The sequence below is a fragment of the Ascaphus truei genome, chromosome 2 (genome assembly GCF_040206685.1).
Source record: "Ascaphus truei isolate aAscTru1 chromosome 2, aAscTru1.hap1, whole genome shotgun sequence".
NCBI classification, from domain to species: Eukaryota; Metazoa; Chordata; class Amphibia; order Anura; family Ascaphidae; genus Ascaphus; species Ascaphus truei.
The window spans coordinates 254,600,692-254,628,254 of NC_134484.1; the positions used below are offsets into that span (position 1 = coordinate 254,600,692).

Here is a 27,563-nt window from a genome sequence, read left to right on the forward strand (position 1 = left end):
ATTAGTTTCCTGCACCCTTTATCCAGTGTCTGGATGCCCCCGCTTCACAATATCTAAAGCAGCAATCCCACCTGGGATCTTACCTGATCCGCAGTCCCTCAATGTCCAGGTACCTCATTCCCGCAATGTTATAAGTTGGAGGGGAGGCGTTCCCTACCTGTCTTCTGGGTTAGGGGGGATTCCGATGTCTCCCGTCTGAAGCTTGAGAGTCAAATCGGGAAGAAAGCAGTATAGGTTATTTCGGTGTAGTATAGGACAGTTAAGATATACAGGGTAAATAAGATATCCAGATACAGAGAGGGGAGAGAGACAGAGAGGGGACATAGAGAGAGAAAGAGAGAGGGGAGAGAGAGACGAGACAGGGGAGAGAGATGAGAGAGGGGAGACAGGGGAGGTAGATGAGAGAGACCAGAGAGGGGGGAGACGAGACAGGGGAGAGAGATGAGAGAGACGAGACAGGCGAGAGAGACCAGAGAGGGGGGAGACCAGAGAGAGGGAGACTGGATGACTGACGGGGGGTGATGACTGACTGGGGGGGGGGTGGTGACTGACTGGAGGGGGGTGACTGACTGGGCTACTGGTTGGGGAGGGGGTGACTGATTGGGGGGGTACCTCTGGTGTCACACACATTCATTCTCCCATATATATACACACACACACACACGCACACACACACATTCTCCCATATATACACACACACACACACACACACACACACACACACACACACACATTCTACCATATATACAGACACACACACTCTCTCTCTCTCTCTACACACACGGGGGGGGGAGAAGAGAGGAAAGGCCGCGACCAGCACAAACACCACGTTCACACTCCGCCCCCCTCCCCCCCCATCTCCCGCTACGCGAGACCGGGGGGGAAATGGGGACCTGGGGGGACATCCCCGCTCCCATCTCCCGCTCCCATCTCCTGCCCCGCGGGCTGACACGGGGACCGGGGGGAAGCGGGGACCTGAGGGGACATCCCCGCTCCCATCTCCCGCTCCTATCTCCCGCCCCGCAAGCTGACACGGGGACCAGGGGGGGGGGGGGAGCGGGGACCTGGGGCAACACAGCACCGGGATGGCTGGGACTCGGCCCACCGCAGCCTCAGGCCCGGGATAGCTACCACGACTCTGCGGGGGGGGGGGGGGGTGCGGTGGTGTGTGCATGTGTCCCCCTTCCCCCGGTACCTGGTCCAGTCCCCATTGCTGCTGCCTCCGCCTCATGTCCTCCGCCTCATGTTGGCATCAGCACTCTCCCCTCAGGCCCCACAACCCTCCTGGTGGCTCCTGTCTGATGGTGCCCCGCCTCTCCCCTCCCACGTTCCTGTAGGATGAGGCTAGGGGGGGGGGAGAGAGGAGGCTGACACTGCTCATGTGGCGCGCTGCTTTAGCCGCGCGGCCATTTTAAGTGCAGTTGAAGGAGGAGAATGCCAAAATGCTGCCCCTCTGAAACAACTCGCCAGGGGGTAAAATACACTCGCCACAGGCGTCCGTGGGACCGTATTTGTCGGGGGGGAAGGGGGTGGAAGGGGAGGGGGGAAGGAGAGGTGGGGGAAGGGGGGGGTGGGGGAGGAAGGGGGGGTGGGAGGGAAGGGGGGGTGGGGGGGGAGGGAAGGGGGGGTGGGGGGGAAGGGGAGGAGGGGGGAGGGGGAGAGGAAGGGGTGGGGGAGGAGGTAGTAAGGAGTCAGGACAAAACCAGGGAACCAAGGGGAGGGAAAGGAACAGGGGGAATGGGAAACAAAGGAGAAGGAAGGTGGATAAAAGATGAAAAACACAATATCAATGAGAAAAAAAGGGAGGATACAGGGTATGACACTCCTGGAAAAAAGGCCAAGGTCTGAGAACTGAGCATTGCCATTTAAGGGCGTAAGGTAAAACCCAAGAGGGTAATACCACACGGCTGTTTAGTGGAGCTCCCTGGGATACCCCTGCTCTTATGTGATGTCAGTCACCACTTACTGCATAGCAGCTGAAACGCGAGCACCACACATGCGCATTTGATTAGTCTATTTGCTATGGATTTCCCTGGTTACTAGAGACGCTCCAAGTGGCCGCCGGTAGCAGGAGACACATGGACGCAGCAGTGACGTCAGCTGCTCATCAGAATCACATGCATCTTGAATTCATCCCTCTAAATATTAAGACCTAGTTCCACAAACGGGTGCTAAGGCTCATCATACCTTTTACTCACATTCAAATTAATCTTGGTACCTTTTTTATTGAATTGGGCCTAAGTTCTGCTCATGTAGCATCAAACATGTATTTGGAGATGTGGATATATGCTTGCTAATTAATAAATTGTTCTTTTTTATTTTTTAAGGTTGAGGCGGCACATAGAAACCAAGGATATGGTAAGCAAAACTATATATAAAAATATAATATATAATATTATAATCTGTTACTTATTATCTAAATAATACAATTACTTTTATTATTCTAAGTTCAATATCTATCTATATCTCACACCCGACTACCCGTGCTTTGTATTGTGAGCAAACCGGGAAACAAATTGAACGTGGGAGTCCAGGAACCCTTTATTCAACGCACTGAAAACGCTCTGAACTTGGTCTGGTAGGTCTCGGGGAGGTAATGTCATATCTTTCCAGAAAGAGCTCCTTGACGACTGGGCAGGCATAATCTTGGTCCATTTCCCGATATGCTGCGGCTTTTCTGCACAATTGGGGGGAGAGGTACTTTACCCAATCTTCCTCCGGGAGTTGGTGCAGGAAACGCTGGTGCTCTAATGCCTGCAGATACCCATCAATGTCGTCCTTATTGAACTTTGCAAAGCTGCTGTACATGAGGCAGCTGCTGGCCGATGACTGTGCGTGAGATGGGGGAGCTGACCGGGCCGTCGTCGGCTCTTGGTGGCACCTGGCCCAAGTGCCGCCACTAGCCCTGTATCTTCATAGACCAGCTGGGCCTCTCCTGTCGGGAGACTGGGCTCATTGTGCTAACTGGAATCTAGGGACTCTGTAATGGGATCCGGGGACAGGGCATTGGACGACTCTGAAACTGGGTCCACTGTGGCTGCCTGTGACCTGGTCTCATTCCAGACACTGTCCTGAACCATGGCTATCTTCTTGCGGCCCTCCGTCTGCCGCCCCTTTTCCTCAAAACTAAGGATCGTACTGTCCTTGGTCCAGGTCCAAAACTTGGACGCCATTCTCTTGATCGATCCTCGTGTTGATTAGGTTAACTAGTTGGGGTTAAGGTATACCTTGTGCCATGCACGGAGCGTCTGTAACTCCTCGCACTGCGGTCTCGAAATCTAGACCGACTCCGTGCTGAAATACCCGCAGTCCAGCGACCCCTCGGTTGCCACCTGAGAGAGCCTGTCGTGCTAAACCAGTACAATTACACGGGATTGAAAGCACAAGACAGAACAGATGAGTTAAATAAAACCAGCTTATTTTGTTCAGAGCCAACAGGAGCACAGATGTGTGTGTGTGTGTGTGTGTGTGTGTAGAGCTGAAGTGTGTGTGTGTAGAGCTGAAGTGTGTGTGTTGAGCTGAATTGTGTGTGTAGAGCTGAAGTGTGTGCGTGTGTGTGTATAGAGCTGGTGTGTGTGTGTATATAGAGCTGAGTGTGTGTGTGTGTATAGAGCTGAGTGTGTGTGTGTGTGTGTGTGTACGTGTGTGTGTGTACACAGAGGGGACGGCAGTGGGTGGATATAGATAGCTGCAGTGTAAGCGTATATAGAGGCGCTTTAATGTATTTACCATTTTATTTTAATAAAAAAATCTATATAACTATACAAATGTCTATTATTTATGAAAAAAAACTTACATTTAGCCTATAATAGTAATAATCCCCTCAGAACAGGGTATTACTGGCCAATAATGCCCTGGCTGGGTTAAAGTCCCTTGGCTTCGCCTCGGGCCTTCAACTCTTCCAGCCAGGGCATTATTGGCCAGTAATGCCTTGTTCTTCTGGGATTATTACTTAAATAATACACACACTATGGAAGATACTCACAGTGCCATGTGTTTGGTTCGCAGGTGTCCAAAGATCGAAAGTGTACTATGGGAACACATTGCAAAATCTGCTCAATAAACGCAGAGCTACTGAACCCGCCATTGGTAAGCAGTTGATAACCGTGAAAGAATAACCATGATTTATTTAACTGCTTCATCCCTGCTACAGTAACAGCACTAGCTACGTAAATGTTGTTCTACTTCTGTCTACCCTTTTATGTTATCTCTGGGTTTTTTTTCCTATCCACCAAGTGGGGGGAAAAAGCACCAGATTTATGAAATAGTAAGGTCCCATAGGATACAATGTGGTGGTTGCTTTTTTTTTGTTTGTTTTATTGCAAGTAGGAACGTGGTGTATTTTTATTTATTTTTTTGCTCCAGTTTTGCAGTAGGGACACTTTTATACATAACCCTCAATGAATTATAGCTAAAATTGCCTTTCTCCTGTACTTGCCACTCTTATCTCCTTTTATCCCCTTGGGTTCCCCATGGACTTTCAGCTTGTTTTCTAGGGTCTATTGATCGTGTTCTGCCTCCTTGTGGAGCGCTGAATGCAATCTGACCAGCAGAGGAACCAAAGGAGAGGATTGCTCTTCAATGACACAGCGATCATCTGATCGTTCCTGAGGAGACTCGGCTATGGCCCCTTATTTGGAAGGATACACCAGCATTTTTTACTAATTTAGCTCTGCTACACATTTTGTATACACTTTTGGTGATTGTACCACTTAAGATCCCCTTTTCTTTCAACTCCATTTGTCCAGCTTTTGCTTCTGGATCTTTTTGGTAGCACCCCTGTCCTAGTCCATTAGAGAGAGAGCTATCGGTATACCCCTTTCCCCACTCCAGCTGCCAGTTGTATTCTAGGGTTAACCCCTCTCCTAATCTTTAGCCCACTATGCCAATATGGCAGGTTTGTCATGGACGGGAAGAAGACGCAGAGAATATGTTCTCATCAAGTAATATGATTCCCATACAAAATATCACAGATAAAATCAGGCATTATTTCCTGGGGTTTATTTATTTATAAAATATTTTACCAGGAAATAATACATTGAGTTACCTCTCGTTTTCAAGTATGTCCTGGGCATAGAGTTACATGACAAATAATACATGGTTACAAATACAGTTACATAAGTGAACAGGGTATACATTATATAGAAGACATTGCATGCACAGTTAATATACTATATATTATGGGCGTATGTAACAGTTACAGACCAGATTAAAATGTGAGACAGCTTTGGTTTTGAAAGAACTTAAACTGGTGGTGGATGTGAGAGTCTCTCTCTGGTATGTTGTTTCGGTGTGCACGGTAAGAGTAGGAGGAGCTGACGGATACTTTGTTGAGCCTTGGGGTTAGACAAGTTGTACAAAACACAATCACGCCTACAGTATGGTGGGAGATTAGAAGCCTACAAAATCATCTGAGTTCTGATTTAATACCTAGAGGGCTATTAATAAATGTAAGCCCCTTTAAACAAATACGGAAACCAGAATTTATTGAAACTGTGATGCCATCATAACAAAATGTTCTCAAGATCTTACGCGATTATTGGTGGACCATGAATAAAATTCATTAAGAGAGATAAACGTCACTTTAGAGAGAGAAAAAACTGAGTGACAAATGGGACGAAATGCCTACGTTCCTCTATTTTGAGCAACAAGTTAAAGCTAACATTGATTGATTTTTTTGAAGAACTGATAGACAGGAAACATAGAAAATACCACGGAGACCTAGAGGACTTTAGAGAAGTGAAAGTGTACAGGCACCACTTTAGTACTTTCACATATGTAATACCTAATTCTGGGGAATCATCCACTGACTGAGATGAATCAGATTCTGAAACACCAAGGCACAAACAAAAATCTAAAAAGTCCAAAAATATAATGATACCACAAACCAATTATTTACCCCTCCATCAACTTATAAGAGGTGCCCACATAACGAAACAGGTTCTGCGTCAAAGACAGAAGACCAGAAGGGGCAAGAGGCAGTCAAATTTGTTCTTACAAACCAACAAATACAAACCATAAATGACATATCAATCGTGGAGAATAAAACACAAGTTATTAACCTCGCGGACTACACACTCAATGAAAATCAATGCAAAATACTAACAAAAGCCTGGTGTTTTTCACCTACTGCCAGTTTTGATATCTTTAACAGTGTCAATCTATTCGTGAGGAAATGACTCCTACATAAGTTTCTTTATGCTAAAAAACACTTAATTACCCTGAAGCAACTGGGCTACAATATGAACTTGACAAGATCTGGAGAATCTCAGAACTCTACTGGAGGAAATCGAACAAGTAGCAGGTCAAGGCCCTGACTCCACGCTGAAGCCATATAGTCAATTTACACCACAAATGGGGATTTGTGCAAATGTAGAAACCTTTGTGAGCTTGGTAACAAAAGACCTTGAGAAACTAGATGGGGAGAATCATAAAAAGGCCACGAACGTTGACAAACATGACTCTGAGGCTCTCAAACAACTTGAAGATGACGAGTCAATAACGTTCAAACCTTCGTATAAAGGAGGTAATATTCTAATCCTTAAAACTGAAGGTTACCTCATAGAAGACCTTACACTCCTTAGTGACAAAGTCCTATAAAGCACTGTCACATGATCCATGCAAAAACTTTCCAACATTCTTAAAGATGGGTATGTAAATAAACTAATAACAGAAAAGAGTTTGATTTCATGTAAAAAATACCATTATAGCGACATTTTACAGCATTCCTAAAGTGCACACAAATTCCACTAAACCACAAGGTAGGCCTATCAGGAAAGGCAACTTAACGGAAAAATTTAGCCAATGTGTGGACCAAATCTTGAGACAATTTGTTACATCTCTACCGTCGTATGTTTGAAATACAGTGGTGAGAAAAAGATTTTGAAGCCCTTATGTTAAAAATCTTTTTGAAGCCTAAAATATTATTAGATCTTAATTTAAGTACTAATAATAGATAAAGATATCCTTGTCACGGGAGACCAGGACTAATACCAGGGATCAATATCGCCAGACAGAACACCAGAGTTTATAAAATTAATTTATTGGAAAAACATATCCTCAACTATACAAAAGACACAAACATCACACATACCCAACTGGAGAATACCCTGCCTAACTAGTCACAGGGACCTACTTGCAGAAATTTCCCCTGTTCTCTTTCTTTGCCCAGTGCCTACAGGACTGGTTATCAGGCCTGAGACCAGCACTGGATTGGACACTGCAGTTTCTCTCTGTCACAGCAACACCTCTGTAACTCTCTGCAAGCTCTGTCTGCTAGGGGTTTCCCTCCCCACCTTTTTATACACTTAAACCATAATATTGCAACACTCGGGGCCAGGAGCTGCCTATATGCCCAGGCCCTGATTGGTGGGTAGGACTGCCACATAACATTTGCAACCATTCTACTGCAAACATATTAACCCCTGATTCCTGAGGTGCTGGAACCAAGCAAAGACATACATACAGTCATGTGAAAAAGAAAGTACACCCTCTTTGAATTCCATGGTTTTACATATCAGGACATAATAACAATCATCTGTTCCTTAGCAGGTCTAAAAATTAGGTCAATACAACCTCAGATGAACAACAACACATGACATATTACACCGTGTCATGATTTATTTAACAAAAATAAAGCCAAAATGGAGGTCATGTTTAAAAAACCAAGTACAACTTATGATTCAATAACTTGTAGAACCACCTTTAGCAGCAATAACTTGAAGTAATCGTTTTCTGTATGACTTTATCAGTCTCTCACATTGTTGTGGAGGAATTTTGGTCCACTTTTCTTTACAACGTTGCTTCAGTTCATTGAGGTTTGCGGGCATTTGTTTGTGCACAGCTCTCTTAAGGTCCCACCACAGCATTTCAATCGGGTTGAGGTCTGGACTTTGACTGGGCCATTGCAACACCTAGATTCTTTTTTTTCCCCAGCGATTCTGTTGTAAATTTGCTGATGTGCTTGGGATCATTGTCCTGTTGCATGAACCAATTTCAGCCAAGCTTTAGCTGTCGCACAGATGGCCTCACATTTGACTCTAGAATACTTTGGTATACAGAGGAGTTCATGGTCGACTCAATGACTGCAAGGTTCCCAGGTCCTGTTATTATATAAACAAAAATAAGTGCGCAACCCAAAATCCACCTTAAACAAAATTCAAATAGTTGTGATAAAGTGCAATTAATATTAATTGTGTATGGGTAATACTAATATTTCAAAGTATACCAAACCAAGTATTGATGCGTATGCTGCTATACTCTAGGAGTGGCTCGGCACTCCAAACACTAAGAGAAAAAACACAAAAAACAGCGCAAACACGCAATAGTGAAGTAAATAATGACAAATCAAATTAGTATAAAATTGGTGAGTATTAGGCGTACATTTAGGCAAATAAAACAAAGCATGTCTGTGCAAACATCAGCACAATGTTACCACAGGAGCCCCTCTAAATGGTGTCGCCCTCTGATTCAGCAGCTGTCTCTGGAGAGTCTTTAGTTGTATCTCTCACCCTCGTGGAAGGCAGCTGCAGCCCTTGAGCTGTTATTGAATCCTCCTCTGCTTATCAGGCTGGGCTCACGGGTACACCCTGCGCTGTAGTTCTTTATCTAAGTGTGTAGAATTAAAACCTCTTTCTAAAAACCTATCTCGCATCATGTCCGCCTGTTTTAAAAATATCTCGTTATTACTGCAGTTTCTTTTTAGCCTCATGAACTGACCCACGGGGATGTTCCTAATCCAGGTGTCTTTGTGGTTACTTGATGCTTAATTCTATTTTATTATGTTTCCTATTTTTCATCCCATTTTCTATAGATGCGCCGATATTTTTACTAAGTTATAGATGTATTAAAGTTATTTAATGAATTGTATTTATCCTTTAGCCAAATTTTATATACTGAACACATTGTCCCACCCCCAGCATGTTATGGGCAGATCTGATTGGCCCAATACGCAATTGACTGACCAATAGTAGCAGAACTTTGCACATATATTGTTGGAGGAGGGACAAATGATTTATCCCTGATGAAGAAGCTTTTCCATAGCTTCGAAACGCGTTGGATAAGTACAGTAAGGGTTGGCTCCCTATCCTAGCCCCCTCATCACATTTCTGAAGCCGTTTGTATTGCGGATTTGATTTTTGGGGATTTCCACAAAACGGAGCATAACGCGTCATCCGTGACGTCACGGGAGTGCGCGAGCGCCGGCTCAATACACCACGTGGACCGCGTGGTGCTCCGAATACACAGAGAGACTGCAGGAACTTCTGTGTGCAGGAGAAAGTGGACTTGCAATCCCCTACAGCGCAGGGTGTACCCGTGAGCCCAGCCTGATAAGCAGAGGAGGATTCAATAACAGCTCAAGGGCTGCAGCTGCCTTCCACGAGGGTGAGAGATACAACTAAAGACTCTCCAGAGACAGCTGCTGAACCAGAGGGCGACACCATCCAGAGGGGCTCCTGTGGTAACATTGTGCTGATGTTTGCACAGACATGCTTTGTTTTATTTGCCTAAATGTACGCCTAATACTCACCAATTTTATACTAATTTGATTTGTCATTATTTACTTCACTATTGCGTGTTTGCGCTGTTTTTTGTGTTTTTTCTCCCAGGTCCTGTGGCTGTAAAAACAAGCCCAAATCATCACTGCACCAATGCCAAAGTTAGAGGCATCTGTTTGAATCAGGAACCGGTTATGATAGTCGGGCGCTGCTATGATTGGAGCTCTTGCCAGGGCAGCCTTCTGAGCTGAGAAGGCACCCTCACACTCCGGTGACCAGGTTACCGTGTGAGGGAGCCTCTTTTTAGTCAAGTCAGTCAAGGGTTTGGCCACAGCACTGTAATGGGGTACCAATTTGCGGTAATACCCTGCGGTCCCCAAAAATGCTAGCACCTGCTTCTTAGTTCTGGGAACAGGCCACCCCACAGTTGATTCCACCTTGGCGGGCTCAGGTTTGAGATGCCCCCCGCCTACCCTATGCCCGAGATATACGACCTCTGCCATCCCTATCTGGCACTTAGTTGGCTTTAATGTTAGCCCGGCCTGCTGGATGCGGGTTAGGGCCGGCGCTACATGAGTAAGATGGTCAGCCCAGGAACTACTAAAGACCGCCAGGTCATCTAAGTACGCCCTAGCATACCCCTGCATTCTGTTTAGCAGGCGGTTGACCAGACGCTGGAAGATAGCCGGTGCATTCTTCATCCCAAATGGCATGACGGAAAACTCATACAAGCCACTTGGAGTGATGAAGGCAGACTTCTCCCGCGCCTCCTGGGTCAATGGGATCTGCCAGTACCCCCGGCTGAGATCCATGGTGGTCAGATATCTTGCCCCAGCGAGCTCGTCTAACAGCTTATCCATCCGTGGCATGGGATAGGCATCCGACACTGTTTGGGCATTTAACTGCCGGTAGTCTATGCAGAACCGGGTGGTTCCATCCTTTTTGGGAACAAGGACAACTGGTGAGGCCCAGGGACTCTGTGACCTGGAGATCACTCCCATCTCCAACATTTCCTTATTCTCCTTCTCCATGCTCCGTTATGCCTCCACAGACACTCGGTAGGCGGACTTCCGAAGGGGCCTCTGATCACCAGTGTTGACTGGATGATCAGTGAGATGAGTCTGTCCCGGCTTGTCCGTGAACAGACTCCCATACCTTCCTAACAAATCTCGCTCCTGCTTCCATTAGGGTCCCAGCTCGCGGCTTCCCATCACCAAGTCCTCCACAGAGCCTCCCTGCTTAGCCTCCCCTAGGAGATCGGGCAGAGCTCTGCTTGCCACATGTCCCGATGGTGGGCTACACACCGCCATCACCTCCGGCCCACTCGCATGATATTCTTTTAATATGTTGATGTGGTAGCTCCGATGTCTACCTAACTCCTGATCCAGAGCTACCACGTAATTTGACTCGTTCACCTGCCAGATTACCAGATACGGGCCGGAACAGGCAGCTAGGAATTTATTCTGGCGAGATAGCTTCAGAACAACCACCTGCTGCCCTGGGATGAACTCTCTACTATTGGCATTTCTATCATACCAGCGCTTCCGCCTGGTCTGAGCTCCCTTGAGGTTAGCCTGTACTAAGCCCATCAGATCTGTCAACCAATCTCTAAGCTCCACCACATACTGGAGCACCGTCGCATCCGTTGTGGGGGTCTCCCCCTCCTACCCCTCCTGGAACAAGTCGAACGGTCCACGGACCTGGTGCCCATATTGAAGCTCGAAGGGTGAGAAACCGGTAGACTCCTGTGGCACCTCCCTGTATGCAAACAGTAGGTGCTGCCGGTGTGCTTCCCAGTCCCTTCCCTCGGCCTCCACAAATGCACGCAGCATCTGCTTCAGGGTGCCATTGAACCGCTCACATAGTCCGTTGGTTTGAGGGTGATAGGTGGCCATGCGGAGAGAGGTCACCCCGCAAGCAGCCCAGAGACTTTGGAGCAGTTCACTCATGAACTGTGCTCCTTGGTCAGTCAGGATCTCACTAGGGAAACCTACCCTAGCAAAAATATTTATCAGCGCCTCGGCCACCTTCCGGGTGTCAATGTAGGAAAGAGCCACCGCCTCCGGGTACCTAGTTGCAAAGTCTACGACAGTTAAAATATATCTTTCCCCTGACCTACTGGGAATCATCAGAGGCCCGATGAGGTCTACCGCTACCCGTTGAAATGGTTCCCCTATCACCGGTAGCGGCCTCAGGGGGGCCTTCGCCCGATCACCTTGCTTCCCCACTCGCTGGCAGGTATCACAGGTGCGGCAGAATGCCTATGCCTCCCGTGATACCCCCGGCCAGTAGAAACTCTGGGTCAGCCTGGCCCTCGTACGGGTAACCCCCTGATGCCCGGCCAGCGGGATCGCATGCGCTAAGTGCAACAACTGTGCGCGGTACTTAGTAGGTACCACCAACTGACATTTGGCTATCCATGGTCTGGCCGGAGCTGTTATGGCTTTTTCCCGGCATAAGAGTCCCTGACGCCACAGGATCTACCTTAAATCATTACTTGGTAGAAGCACCTTTGGCAGCAATTACTGCTATGAGTGTTTTTGGATCGGTCTCTACTAGCTTTGCACAGCAGGATGGTGAAATTTCTGCCCATTTTCCAGTTCTAATATGTTTGTTGGGGATAGTCAATGGACTGCAATGTTCAAGTCTCGCCATAAATATTATACTTAAAGTTAGACTTTGACTGGGCCATTCAATAGGGTGACCAGATGTCCCGGTTTAGCCGGGACAGTCCCGGTTTTTGAATGCCTGTCCCGGCTGCCCGACATTATTTAAAACGTCCCATTTTTTGTGGCTGTCCTGGTTTTGACCATCAGAGCAGGGGGTGCAGCAGAGAGCAAGAATGCAGGAGGAGAGCGGAGGCCGTGTCTGAGCTGCAGAGGGTGGGGGCGGGGTTAGCTGCAGAGGGTGGGGTTGGGGTTAGTGTCAGCGGAGCCTCAGCAGTGAGAGCCGAAAGTGAGGTGCCTGCTGCCAGGGCTCATATGGCTCCCCCCCCCCCAACCATGCTCCACCGTGAAAGGTAGGGCACACTAGGACAAACATACAACCCCCTGTCCCCTCCCCCCCATGGCTGTTCCTCAGAGCTGGTGTGTGTGGCTTTGTGTGTGTCAGTCAGTGGCTGTGTGTGTGTGTGTGTGTGTGTGTCAGTCAGTGGGTGTGTGTGTGTCTGTGCAGGTCAGTGGCTGTGTGTCTGTGCAGGTCAGTGGCTGTGTGTGTGTCTGCAGGTCTGTCTGTGCAGGTCAGTGGCTGTGTGAGTGGCTATGTGTGGATCTGTGCAGGTCTGTCTGCAGGTCAGTGGCTGTGTATCTGTGCTGGTCAGAGAGAGAATGGGGGCTAGAGAGAATGGACGAGGGATGGGGAGAGAATAGAGGAGGGGATTGAGAGAGATGATGGAGGAGTGGAGGAAGAGCGAGAGGATGGGGGGGTGATGGGGAGAAATTGGGTGGGAAGGGGGAGGAAAAGGAGAGAATGGGGGATGGAAAGGAGAGGAAGAATGGGGGAGGGAAAGGAGAGGAAGAATGGGGAAGGAATGGAGAGGGAGAATGGGGGAGGGAAGGGAGAGAGAATGGGGGGAGGTTGAGAGAAAATGGGGGAGGATGAGAGAAAATGGAGGAGGGGAGGGATAGACAGAAGGGGGAAGGTAGAGAGAGAATGGAAAGAGATAGAATGAATAATACAGCATCAATGGTGACACTATAAGATTAATATCATTAAAATATTCATTTTTTAGTAACGTCATTTGTTGTATTAATAATTTTTTTGTGTGTCGGTTTTTCATTTTCAAAATCTGGTCACCCTACCACTCAAGAACATTAATTCTCCAGTGGGGCTTTGGCCTTGTTCTTCTGGTCATTGTGCTGCGGAAGTGTGAATTTCCTCCCCAGTTTCAGTCTTGGCTGACTCACACAGGGTCTCCTCAAGAATTTGTCTAATTTGCACATAATCCCTACACTAGGGATCACATGACACAGAAGGTCCAACCTACTAGCAGACATAGGGTCCGCAGACCTGTTAAATTTGATATTGAGCGCAATTTTTTTTTGTCTTCCTTCTCCTAGGCTTGGAGTACATATATGAAAATGCCACTTTAATATACAGGTGCATAATGTGTTGCTGTGAGACAGGCCCGAAAGATATGGCTTTGCACGTTTTTGGGGCCAAACACAGAACCGCTTACTTGGTAAGTTAGGCCATTCTGACATCTCTGAAGTTGATGCTTATGTTACGTATGTATATGGTTATATGGCGCCACTAATGTACGCAGTGCTTTACAGAGTTATATGAGGAGAGCGGTACCTCTTCCCATAGGTGGAGAGAGTATAGAATACCCAGTAACGCGCACTCTCTAGACCAGGGGTGCATGCGATATACCAGGGGGGGGGGGGGGGCGCGGCAGTTACAGAGGCCCCACGCTCTTCCCCAAGGCACTCAAATTAAATTGCGACTGCGCAATGCCTCTGTAACTTCCCTTACCTAGGCTTCTGGCCATGGCAACCCTGCGGCGTCATTTGACGCTGGAGCCAGGGTAAGGGGGGGCGCGAGCAGGCCGGGGGGGCGCAGGGGGGAAAGTTTGCGCACACGTGCTATAGACTATTTGGTATGAAAACAGGCTATTGGTATATGGACTTGGACTGACAAAGAGAGACATCTTAGCATGGAAAATGTTTGTGGGAGTAACTGGGTGACCTTTAATTTTATGAATGGTAGTCTGAGGTAAGTTAAAAAAAAAAGTTTATTAAATATGCAAACAATGATGAAATAACTGGGGCAGGATAAAAACACTTCTAGATGCGCTAAGTGTAAGTGCAAGTAACCAAAAACAAGTAACTAATTAGTGGCGACTTACGGTCAGTCAGCCTTTGATATTTATGGGAAAAATCAGCTGCTAAGCAGAAACTGTAGTCCCTTTAAATGAGGCTGTACTATTGGCATAGAACATACACCAGCGACCAACAGTATGGCTGTGTGGATACAACCTGTTAGCCTGGAATATAGTCCAGTATGTATAGCAGAATGGTAGTGCCCTTAGTGGGCTATTTGTATAGGTTGGTCAGTGAATATATATAAAAATATAGCAATCACTAATCAGTCCTACTGCATCCAAACTGACGCCTATGTATTAGGCTGTGTGTAGCTGTAATGACGGCTAAGGTTGAACCTGCCTGCGGAGAAAGTAAACCAGGTGTTAATGAGTTAGCCCTGCTTTAGGGAGAAATCATAATGATCTTTTTACTCAACGCTGTGTGTGGTAACCATGGCTACTAACCATCGTGGAGTTTGTGTAGTAATGCTGCCAGGTGCTCGTTAGTAAACGCTGCAGCTAGGGAACAACAGTGGACAGGAAGGGAGGGATAGGTATTCCCTAGTGATTGCCCTGTTAGCACTATGTCATTTTGTTGCGTAGCACTGGATCGGGAGTTAGCGTTGCCCCAACCTAATTCTGCTTGATTAGGGGGTTAGGGTGTGTCTGCCTGCTGTGTGTTTTGTGGGTGTAGAGGGTAGAGGAGGGCTGCAGAGTCTGTTTTGTTGGTTTGTGTGTGTCTCTAGTGTATGGGTTTATAGGGGGGTGTAGAGGGGGGATATTGGTTTGTATTTTTTAGGTGTAGAGGGGGGTGGCAGTCTGTTTTGTTGGGGGCTGTGTGTGTACCGTGTTTTGTGGGTGTAGAGGTGGGCTGCAGTGTGTGTGTGTGTGTGTGTGTGTGTGTGTGTGTGTGTGTGTGTGTGTGTGTGTGTGTGTGTGTGTGTGTGTAGAGCTCCAGTGTGTGCGTGTCAGTGTCAGCAGCAGTGTTTATGGGTGTAGCATGTGTGTGTAGCAGAAGTGTGTGTGTGTGTGTGTGTGTGTGTGTGTGTGTGTGTTTTGTGTGTAGAAGAGCTGCAGAGTGTTTTGGTGTGTGTGTGGTTTTCTGGGTTTACAGGGGGCTGCAGTGTGTGGGTGTAGAGGGGGGCTGCAGTTTGTGTTTTGTTGGTGTAGAGGGGAGGCTGCAGTGTGTGTGTGTGTGTGTGTGTGTGTGTGTGTGTGTGTGTGTGTGTGTGTGTGTGTGTGTGTGTGGAGAGGGGCTGTGTGCATGTACAATTTCATTTTAATTAACACGTGTAGTAAAAGTTTAAGAAAATGTAGATTATCGTGCTGCTAAAAATAAATAGGACTACAAAAGTGTATCTTTTTGGTATTATTGACCAGTAATGCCTTGTTCTTCAGGGATTATTACTTAATTCTGTATTCTCTCCGCCTATGGGGTGAGGTATCTCTCTCTTTCATGTTATTCAATTTACCCTAGTGGCCTCTCCTATATTCTTTACAGAGTTATAATAGAGATTGTACAGGGAGATAATATACAAAATTACACAAGTGCGCTTAAAAAAATGTATTGGGGAGAGCCTGCCCTACAGAGATTACAGTCTAAATGCAATAATGGGAGACTTACAGGATACAATGGGAGAAAGTGCAGTATGGAAAGTGTGAGGAGTAACCTTAAGCCTAGATTAACCAAGTGTAAGGAATCTGGTGTCTAAGCGCCGTCAGCACGACCATTTCTCACCTCCCGTCGGTACTCAGGCGTCCAAGCGTCTGCAGCGCAATTCCCACATACCTCCGTTGTCTGCCACTGGCACTCTGGCTCCTCGCCATCACAGGATTGCACCAACCGAAGAGGTGCCTGTTGAACCGCAGCCTCTGCGTGTGTCTCCAGCTCTGCGCTCTATGCGCACACGTGCATCAGTCTCTGACCCCATGCGCATACGCGCGTCAGTCACCGAATCCACGCACGCCAGCCCCAGACGTTATGTGCATGCATTCCCAGCTTACAGAGCACACGCCTAACAGAGCACTTTTAACCACTGCTCCTGCAGTGAGGCGTCGCCCCCAAGCATCACACAGTTCCATGCAAATCAATGATTACACTCAGCTGGGCTGTAACACCTCCCTCCTATCAGGGAGGACTCCTTGCAGTCCTCCAGGCTTGCCCCCTTTTCCCATTGGCCTGCCCCCTTTTCCCATTGGCCGGCCCAGCTTTATTATGCCTGTGCTTCCCATCTCTCGTCGCTCGACATAGTTCTGTATGGAAGCATTTCACTACTCTCTCAGTGACTCCTCAGGTATTGACGCAGATTGGACGACTACCCCCTCTGGCTCTCGACTTCGGCTCTACTTGGACTTCATGACTTCTGGCATCCCTGAAACACGGCTTATACCTTCGACCATCCGCAACTCTCCAATCCCTGATCTTGGCAACGGCAATAACTACTCTTCCTCTACTACCGGTACCGGCAAGTATTGTGTTCCTTACTATACCTGGCCTGGCAACACTAACACCACACTCCGGACGCGCTCCCTTTGCTGCGGGTCCGTGTATCCCTACGTCCCACCTCAGCACAGGGGACGGGTCTGGTCTGCGGGCAGCACCGGCGTAACATTATGTTGAGCCCACAAAACGCAGACCAGACTGAATTAGGTATGATTTTCACGAATCTGCTTCAGCAGCATCAAGTCATGGCCGATCAAATTATGGCGCTAACACAACAACTAGCCGCACTGTCGGTTCAGGTTCCCGACGCCTCTGCGCCCACAACCTCCACTCAGGTTTCCGGGGTAACTACCACATGCTCCTCCGATATGAGGATTCCTAACCCCAAACTTTACGCAGGTGAATCTCAAGATTTTCGGGTCTTCATTAATCAATGTTAGGTACAGTTTGAAATGGCCCCCCACCAGTTTTCTACTGGCCGAAAGAAGGTGGCCTACATTTATAATCTGTTGACGGGTAGCACACTGGCTTGGGCCTCCCCCGTCTGGGAGCTGCGAGATGACCTTACCCAGAATTACTCAGCCTTCAAGACGGAATTCAGGCAAGTGTTTGATTCCCCGCACGTCGGGAGGTGGCGTCCTCATCTCTTTTACAGATTACTCAAGGGCGAAGACTGGTGACTGAATACGCCATAGAGTTCCGGACCCTTGCAGCAGTGACCAACTGGGAACAGGAGGCCTACGTCGCCGTATTCTGGCAAGGACTGTCAGACAGCATCAAGGATGTACTTGCTCTCCAACCCAGGCCAGGTCTTTTGGAGGATCTCATCACACTGGCGATTAGAGTGGACCAACGTATTCAGGTACGCCGCACGGAGCGCCAGCGCACTCGCTCGGTAACCTCTACGTGTCTCTCTCAGCACTACTACAGTCCCCAGGTCCACTACGCCGCCCCGTCTTTCCTTGGACTCGTCCGAACCGATGCAGTTGGGGGTTCAACGGGTTCGCACACCAATACGGCAATTCCGCCGCGCTGGGGAATTGTGCTATTATTGCGGACCTGCAAAAACATCTGACCCAAGAATGTCATTCATCTCTGGAAAACGGGAACACCCAGTGAGTATGAAGGGGCTCTTCGTGGGTGTTATGTCTCCTCATCCCCTTCCCCAAAAAGGATTCCCTAAGAAACTCACTATACCCGTGTGCCTCTCAGGCCGTAAGTTCCGCGTCTCCACAGTAGCCTTCATAGACTCTGGAGCCGGAGGCAATTTCGTCGATCAAGAGTTCGCCAAACACTACCAGATACCGCTCGTGGAGAAAAAGATCCCCATCGCCTTGGTCGGAATTGATGGGCATCCACTCACGCCGGCATTTATCTCATTAGAGACGGTTCCGGTTGTACTTTCCTCTGATAATCACAAGGAAACCCTGACCCTCGACGTAATTCAGGCTCCTGGAACACCCATAACCCTAGGATTGCCATGGTTGCAACTACACAACCCACGGATCAATTGGGCATCCACCAACCCCATCACTTGGGAACCAAGGTCAGGCGAACCACAGCGACTCCTAGCGAATACCACCGTTCCTGAGACGGTCCTCCCTACGGTTTACCACCAGTTTCTGGACGTATTTAATAAGGTACAATCTGACCTAACCCCACACAGGTCATATGACTGTCCTATTGACCTGATTCCTGGTTACACATTACCTAAGTCCAAGACTTATCCTCTGTCTCTCCCCGAAACTAAGGCTATGGACGAGTACATCCAGGAGAACCTGAAGAAAGGTTTTATTCGTCCATCTACTTCACCAGCTGGAGCAGGGTTCTTCTTCGTAAAGAAGAAGGATGGAACTTTAAGACCTTGTATTGATTATAGAGGGCTTAACCGCATCACCGTAAAGAATCGCTACCCACTCCCCCTTATCACTGAACTTTTTGCAAGGTGCCAAAGTCTTCTCCAAGCTGGATCTCAGGGGAGCTTATAATCTTGTACGCATACGTCAAGGAGACGAATGGAAAACGGCCTTCAACACGCGTAGTGGCCACTACGAATACCTTGTGATGCCTTTCGGACTGTGTAATGCTCCAGCCATTTTTCAAGATTTCATTAACGATGTCTTCCGCAAAGTACTCAACGACTTTGTCATAGTCTATCTGGATGATATCCTGATTTTTTCAAAGGATTTACAGGACCACATCTTTCATACATCTTATGTGCTCTCTCGTCTTCGTGAACATCAATTATATGCCAAGATGGAGAAATGTACCTTCCATCAGACTTCGACCCAGTTTCTAGGCTACATTATTTCCAGCGATGGTTTCATGATGGATTCGGACAAATTAAAAGCCGTTACTAACTGGCCTAGACCCGACTCTCTTAAATCCGTCCAGCGCTTCCTGGGATTTGCGAACTACTACCGCAAGTTTATCCGTGATTTCTCCAGAATTGTTGCACCTATCACAGCCCTTATGAAGAAGGGGGCCGATCCGTCGGTTTGGTCACCAGAGGCCAATACCGCCTTCAACATACTTAAGGAGGCTTTTGTGTCCGCACCGGTTCTCCATCACCCCAACACTGATCTCCCTTTCGTGTTGGAGGTGGACGCCTCTGATTCTGGCGCTGGTGCCATTCTATCCCAGAGACCTTCACCCCAGGAAAAATTGCATCCCTGCGCATTCTTTTCGAAGAAATTTACCTCAGCGGAGAGGAACTACGACGTGGGGAACAGAGAGTTACTGGCCGTTAAAATGGCACTTCAAGAATGGAGGCATCTCCTGGAAGGGTCGAGGGAACCGTTCACCATCCTCACAGACCATAAGAATTTATTATATATAGAGAACGCTCGCCGTCTGGGTCCACGGCAAGCCCCGCTGGTCTTTGTTCTTTTCCAGATTTAATTTCCAACTGTCATATATTCCTGGGACTAAAAATGTCAAAGCCGATGCTCTCTCAAGACAACATTCTTCCGAAGAGAGACCAGAAGATTCCATGGAGACCATTTTACCTCACGAGAAGATTTTCGCCGCATCTTCCTTCAGAAGCTTTGACAAGATCGTCAAGTCACAAAGGTCCATTCCAAAGAACCTGAAGGTCCCCAGGGGCAAGCTCTTCGTGAGACCTAATTTCATATCTGAGGTTCTGGATTGGGGACATGCCTCGAGAGCAGCTGGTCATCCTGGCTACAAAAAGACTTTGGACCTTATACGTCGCAACTTTTGGTGGCCCAAGATGTCCAAAGACATTTTCGAATATACGCACGCTTGTCCGGTCTGTGCGCAAAACAAGACAATTCATCAAAGGCCTTACGGTCTTCTCCTTCCTCTGCCCATCCCAGAACGTCCATGGTCACACATATCAATGGATTTTATTGTGGAGTTGCCAAGGTCCAAAGGGATGAATACGATTTTAGTGGTGGTGGATCGTTTTTCAAAGATGGCTCACATTATCCCGCTTAAAGGATTTCCCACCTCACCCGCCCTTGCTGATATCTTCACTGATCACATCTTTTGCATTCATGGTATTCCTTCGTCCATCGTGTCTGACAGAGGGTCACAGTTCGTATCCAGATTTTGGAGAACTTTTACCACAAGACTAGGGATCTCTTCTTCTTTTTCCTCAGCTTACCATCCTCAGTCCAATGGTCAAACAGAAAGGGTCAATCAGTCCCTGGAAAAATACCTGAGGTGTTTCATTTCCAATTCTCAGGATGATTGGGCACAACTTTTGCCATGGGCCGAATATGCTTTTAACTCTGCTACAAACGAGTCCACCCGAGAGTCGCCATTTTTCATCAATTACGGTTTTCATCCCCCATGTCTTCCCGTCTCCAACATTCCTTCCGGAGTTCCGGCTGTAGACGACCGTGTCACATCTCTGCAATCAGCATGGTTCAAGATTCAGTCTGCTCTTCTTACCGCCTCTCAACGGGCCAAACATCAGGCGGATCGCCACCACCGTCCGGCACCAAGATACAAGCCAGGGGATATGGTATGGCTGTCCTCAAGAAACATTTATTTGAAGGTACCTTCCCCAAAATTGTCGCCGAGGTTCCTGGGCCCTTTTCCGATAATTGAACAGATTAATCCGGTAGCATTCCGGCTTCAACTTCCCGACAGCATGAAAATACCAAACGTGTTTCACACATCTCTACTCAATCCATTCGTATCCAGTCATTTCTTCCCCAACAATAACCGTAGGCCTGATCCGGTTATTACCCAGAATAGGGAAGAATATGAGGTCCAGTCCCGGCTCGATTCTCGCATATCCAGGGGTCAACTGCAGTTCCTCGTGCACTGGAAGGGTTTCGGCCCAGAAGAAAGGTCTTGGGTTCCACTTCGTGATATCCACGCTCCGGTTCTTCTGAAGACTTTCAGGAAGAAGTTTCCGAACAAACCATTTAAGGACCGTCCTGAGGCCGTTCCTGAAGGGGGGGGGGGGGTACTGTATGAATCTGGTGTCTAAGCGCCGTCAGCGCGACCATTACTCACCTCCCGTCGGTACTCAGGCGTCCAGGCGTCTGCAGTGCAATTCCCACATACCTCCGTTGTCTGCCACTGGCACTCTGGCTCCTCGCCATCACAGGATTGCACCAACTGAAGAGGTGCCTGTTGAACCGCAGCCTCTGCGTGTGTCTCCAGCTCTGCGCTCTATGCGCACACGTGCATCTGTCTCTGACCCCATGCGCATACGCGCGTCAGTCACCGAATCCACGCACGCCAGCCCCAGACGTTATGTGCATGCATTCCCAGCTTACAGAGCACACGCCTAACAGAGCACTTTTAACCACTGCTCGTGCAATGAGGCGTCGCCCCCAAGCATCACACAGTTCCATGCAAATCAATGATTACACTCAGCTGGGCTGTAACACCTCCCTCCTATCAGGGAGGACTCCTTGCAGTCCTCCAGGCTTGCCCCCTTTTCCCATTGGCCTGCCCCCTTTTCCCATTGGCCGGCCCAGCTTTATTATGCCTGTGCTTCCCATCACTCGTCGCTCGACATAGTTCTTTATGGAAGCATTTGACTACTCTCTCAGTGACTCCTCAGGTATTGACGCGGATTGGACGACTATCCCCCTCTGGCTCTCGACTTCGGCTCTACTTGGACTTCGTGACTTCTGGCATCCCTGAAACACGGCTTATACCTTCGACCATCCGCAACTCTCCAATCCCTGATCTTGGCAACGGCAATAACTACTCTTCCTCTACTACCGGTACCGGCAAGTATTGTGTTCCTTACTATACCTGGCCTGGCAACACTAACACCACACTCCGGACGCGCTCCCTTTGCTGCAGGTGTGTGTATCCCTACTTCCCAACTCAGCACAGGGGACGGGTCTGGTCTGCTGGCAATCTACACACAACTATTTGATATCACACACAGCAAGCTCAAAACAGTGTGTGTGCTTTAAATCAATTGGTAACGATTGCTGGGAAGTCTGTGACCCCTCCTCCTTGGTTTTAAGCGCCCCCATCCACATTTAATTACCAGGTCCTGGTACAAACGTGTGAATGACCAGTCTATTGAGACATTTCCTCCTCCAGGAGACGGGTGAAGTGAGGGTTTAGAGGCAGTGCAGGACCTGCAGTAAAGGGTTTATTTACCTTGACATGGCTACAGGCTTGTAATGCTTTTACCAAAGGATTTAATTAAATGATCCTTACTTATGAGAAGATAATTAGATGGTTTTTAGCTGAATCATTTGTCATATTGGATGTAGCATTGGGGCTTTTGTGACTTTTTGATATAAACAGATGCACAAAGCGCACTGGGGTAAAAAAGGATATAATGTAAATTGTAGAAGTAAAATCAAGGTAATTCCACTTACAGCGTACAAATACTTCCAACAGAATGTGTCAAGCTGGACCGCTTAGGAGCTCCCCTATCCTGAAGTGTAGCACAAAGTCTTCCTGTCTGCAGGGTGAGTTAGCAGCCGTTGAGACGAATGCTCCCGCGCGCACTGGGTTTACTACTGAGTGGCCACCTGTAAGACTGTCTTTTGGAGTTGCCTATATTCCTGTATGAAGTCGACCTATGTGTTATTTACACCATTATTGGCCGCGCATGAGAATTTTCTAACTCTTACCTTGCACTGGTAATCCGGAGGTCTGCACACATCACTGCGCAGACCTGGAAGCGGGAGGAAGAGAGGCGGCGAGACGCGGAACAGCTGCTGCTCCCAGCGCGCGGGAGCATTCGTCTCAACGGCTGCTAACTCACCCTGCAGAGGGGAAGACTTTGTGCTACACTTCAGGATAGTGGAACTCCTAAGCGGTCCAGCTTGACACATTCTGGTGGAAGTATTTGTACGTTGTAAGTGGAATTACCTTGATTATACTTCTACAATTTACAATATATCCTTTTTTACCCCAGTGCGCTTTGTGCATCTTTTTGTTTGACTGTTTCTACCTATGGAGTGATCCGGCGGTGACTCATTGTGGAAGGGGGGGGGGGGGTTTCCTCCACGCATTATAGCAGCAAGGGATTAAAGGAATACCTATAATAGGTTTTTAAAGGAGCAAGACCGCGAACTACATATTTTCTATGTGACTTTTTGATATCATTGAATTTTTTTTTACAAGAAATGGTCTTTTATTATATAATCTTTTTTTTTTTAATTATTATTGTTTACATACTGCTGCCCAGTAGAGCTTGCAGTCGAATTCTCAGTGCCATAAATGACATGCCCACATGTCACAAGGAGCCGACACTGGGATTTGACCTGGGTTCGCCAGGCAGTGACGTTACCACGGAGCTACCCATTCAGCCCATTGCGCACCCCTGAGATAGGTAAACTTCTTGAGCTGCGCCCCCCTCTCCCAATGGCTCGGAGTTAAATGACGTGGCGGGGCATGTGACGTCACGTGATCCCATTTCGTCATTTGGCGCACGTTGCCATGGCGACACGTGTGACATCGCCGTGTTGCCATCGCGACACGTCGCCAAAAACCCAGCTGGCATCAGGTAAGTGAATTAGAGGCCTCATGTCTCCCCCGGCATTTAATTTAAATGCCATGGGGAAGGGCGCGGTGCCTTTGTAACCGCCGAGCCCCCACTAGAAATTCTTCTGCCCAACCTTGGGGGCGCGTCCCAGTTTGCGCACCGCTGACCTATCTGATATTTTCATGTATTATTTTTTCAAACGAATATATTGCTTTTTAAGGTTTTTGTCAATAATGCTTTTAAAATGAAATGTTATGTTTACTGTCATAAATTGGCACTGATTGTTTTCTGCAGGTGCCGCATGGAACCACATTCAATGCTTTTGTTAATGTATTCATCCAAAACAAATGGTCTGGCTTTTTCTTTTTCCAGACTAAGCATTATCCTGAAATTGATATCTCTTACAAGGATCAAATGAAAGCCAGTGATATGAGGAAAACTTTGAGGGACATCTGTTTTGCTATTGAAAGGAAGTATGGAAGAAAGAGCACAACGGTAATATTTTGTTATTTAAACATTTTCAAAAGCTAATCTTGTATATTTTCTTTTGTTCGTGTTGCAGTCCAAATTATTCTGGGGGGGGAGGTTCTATTCATTTTTGGTTTTGTTTTTCTTGCCAGAAATGAAGCGAAGTAGACATACAGAAGGGGAATCACCGCTCAAACTCAATATCTTATGTGCGCCGTAGCGCTATACAGGAGTGCATAAGGGAGAACAAATTCACGAATACAGTGTCTGATCGAAGAAGATCAGGATAGATCCCAAATTGTTGCACTCAACCTGATAACATATTTATTCAAAAACCTATAGTAGGTGTAACAAACAATCGAAATAGACAGCACACTAAGACAGCATAAGTGGAAATAAATGGATGTGGTGCAACGTGGAACTGAGAGGACTCTATTTCCTCTCGAATAGTAATCCAAAAAGAATCCAATGTTCCCAGCACACAGAAGAATCAAAAAAGAAGGGAATATGCCAAATAAGGTTTAATGAGCAAAAAAAAAAACAAAACACAAAACCACAATGCATCCAAACAAAAAAATAATAATGGGAGAAAAACAGTGGAAGGAAAAAAGGGGAGGATGGGATAGGGTGAGACCAAAAATATAAAAGTGACAGGGAGAGGGGCTGGCAACGTTTCGGGGTACAAACCCCTTCTTCAAGCCGTTCCCACGAGACACAAAAATGTCTGATGGTACTTCCCTTTCCCTGTACAGATCTCCCTATAGAAAAATGCACAAAAACAACAAGCAACCGGGATAAATGTATCCTAACAGGGGGCGCGTACAAGGGACAGTCCAGGATTATCCAGCAGCCAATACTGATATAAATGATAGTCCCACACAGGGGGTGCAATCCAACAGCCAGCACTCTGAACACAGCAGGTCTCCAAGAGAGTCTTCACAAACACGGGGTCTGCAGCTGCTATTGCCTTGTGGAAAGGATGATCCTTGATTACCACAGCTGTATTACCTTTGACTGTTGGACTATCATTTATATCAGTTGTTCAGAGTTCAGATCTTCATCCAATCTTCACCTCCAGTTTCAACTCCAAGATTAACTCCAAACACTTAAATGTTACACTTTGATGTTACACAGCCATATGTGTTCTAAAACAGGGGGGCGCAAACTTTTTTCCCTGCGCCCCCCTGCCGGCTGTCCCCTCACTCCCGCGCCCCCCCCAACCCCAACTTACCCTCGCACCGGCGTAATGACGTCACGTTGCCATAGCAACGTGACGTCACATGACCTCGCAGCGTCATTTTGACGCCGCGTTGCCATGGCGACGCCGTGAGGAAGCCGCCGGAGCCACGGGTAAGTATGGTTTACAGAGGCCCTGCAGCTCCCCCGGCACTTAATTTAAGTGCCTTCGGGAAGCGCGCGGGGCCTCTGTAAACCCCGCGCCCCCCGTCGGCAGTCTCGCGCCCCCCCTGGGGGTCGCGCCCCACAGATTGCGCACCGCTGTTCTAAAACACAGTCACATTGACTAACAATTAAGGGAGGGGTCTGCCTAATCAACTCAGACACACCAAATTGTTAATTACATTTTAGGATCTTGCAAATTGATTGAAGGAGACATACCAATTAATACATTTTAAAATCTGTAGCTATTGATAGTAGAAACCAGCTCACACATACTTAAATGCTACATTTTGATGTTACACACAGCCATTACAGTAACTGACTTGGTGGTCAGAGAGGGTGATCAATCACAGTAGTATTCAATTAGTGCGATTCCCACAGTGTAGCAACATTCAATGTGCTGGGTACACTAAGCAAAATCAAAGTACAGGCAGTCCTCGTTTTACAACGAATGGCTTATCCAACGCTATGCAATGCATACCTATGTTCATTTTTACAACGCCAAAACGGCTTATCCAACGCTCTTACGACGCTTTGCAAAGTTGTTTGTGTATATAATATATATATTATACTATATTATACTATATAATATATTCTATTTTTATATTCCATTATATATTATGTTATATTATATATATAATACAGTATACTGTATGCACTATATAATTTGTGTGTGCTGCATATCTTATTGCCTGCGTAAAATATTTTGTGTATTTTAGCATTAAAAATGCCTTCAGGAACGGAACCTTTCATTTAAACAGTGTTCCTATGGGAAAACGTGTTTTGCTTTACAACGTTTCGCTATCCAATGCCATTTTGAATAACGCATTGTGTCAGATAACTGTGGACTGCCTGTATATAACCGCTTTTCCTGTCAGCTACTGTAGCATCTCAGTTTAAATGTTATAGCTCATGCGCATACAAAACAACTGACTCGGCTATTGTGCAGTATTAGTATCCACCACACCACTAAGCTATATTCCATTGCAACCTTAAAACCAAGTATATATACACACATCAGGATATTGTGTGATATAGCAGCATGATCATATTCATATTCACGCAACCCTGTATCCATATGTCCGGTCCCTCACCACCGGGGTTTTTAAACATTCACTATGTAAATAATGTACACACCAGAGTTTGATATATGTTAAATAAAATTTTATTATTTTTTGTTATATTATCCCTGAGAGGTTGTAACTGTGATCAGTCTCCCTACTAGTCCTATTATAGTCTACAAAGTTATTCGTGTACTACACCTACTATAGGTTTTAGAATAAATGTTATCAGGGTGAGTGCAACAATTTTGGGATCTATCCTGATCTTCTTCGATCAGACACAGAAATAAAGCGACCCGCAAATTCCTCTCCTCATAATATCAATGAGAAGTGTGTGAAAAAATGCTAATATTATGGTGTCTGGCAATGATTGGAATGTTTAGTAGTTTTAATTATGTACCTACTACTTTTTTTTTGTTAACGTGATCTTTAAATACTGAATATATGTTAAAGCTACAGATGTGTGGCGACTCTAACTTTTGTTTTCTTATACTGCTGCGCTGTAGAGAGACATTTTAGGTGTGTGGCAATAGAATAACAAAGCCTTTATTTCTTTCATAGAAAATAATAAAAAATAAAATAAGTTTGAAGGCAACATTTATAAATAAATAAAGTATTTATTTTATTGTGTGTTTTTTTTCAGATTATTTATTGAAGGATTGTACCATGAAGAGAATTTGATATTTTGTACATACATATGTTCGGTTACACTTGTGCCTGTACTTTCTATGTATCAATCTTTATTTCTTATTTTACATTTGTGTTTAGGTGATAGAGGGAACTTGTTTTCCAAGATACTTGGATGATGGTACGTTGTACTGCATGTATGTAACTCTGCCCCCTCTTCTTAGATTGGTTAGTTGGGAACATAGGATTTGACGGTAGATCGGAAAATGGGCGGAGTAGATGCGCCAAGTAGTATCTGCTGTAAAACCTCAGACCCTATCTGATC

The 27,563-nt window shown here is 46.7% G+C and overlaps 1 protein-coding gene across 3 annotated transcripts in view; it reads left to right on the forward strand.

The window, feature by feature from the left end:
- LOC142487229 (uncharacterized) overlaps positions 1-27,563 on the forward strand; it is a 78,384-nt gene that overhangs the window by 25,752 nt on the left and 25,069 nt on the right. For all 3 annotated transcript variants that reach the window (XM_075586132.1, XM_075586130.1, XM_075586131.1), the window contains 5 exons: positions 2,328-2,358; positions 4,009-4,089; positions 13,556-13,677; positions 24,057-24,179; positions 27,380-27,419. In XM_075586132.1, coding sequence (XP_075442247.1) covers positions 2,328-2,358; positions 4,009-4,089; positions 13,556-13,677; positions 24,057-24,179; positions 27,380-27,419 — 397 coding nt within the window. The remainder of the gene's footprint in view (positions 1-2,327; positions 2,359-4,008; positions 4,090-13,555; positions 13,678-24,056; positions 24,180-27,379; positions 27,420-27,563) is intronic.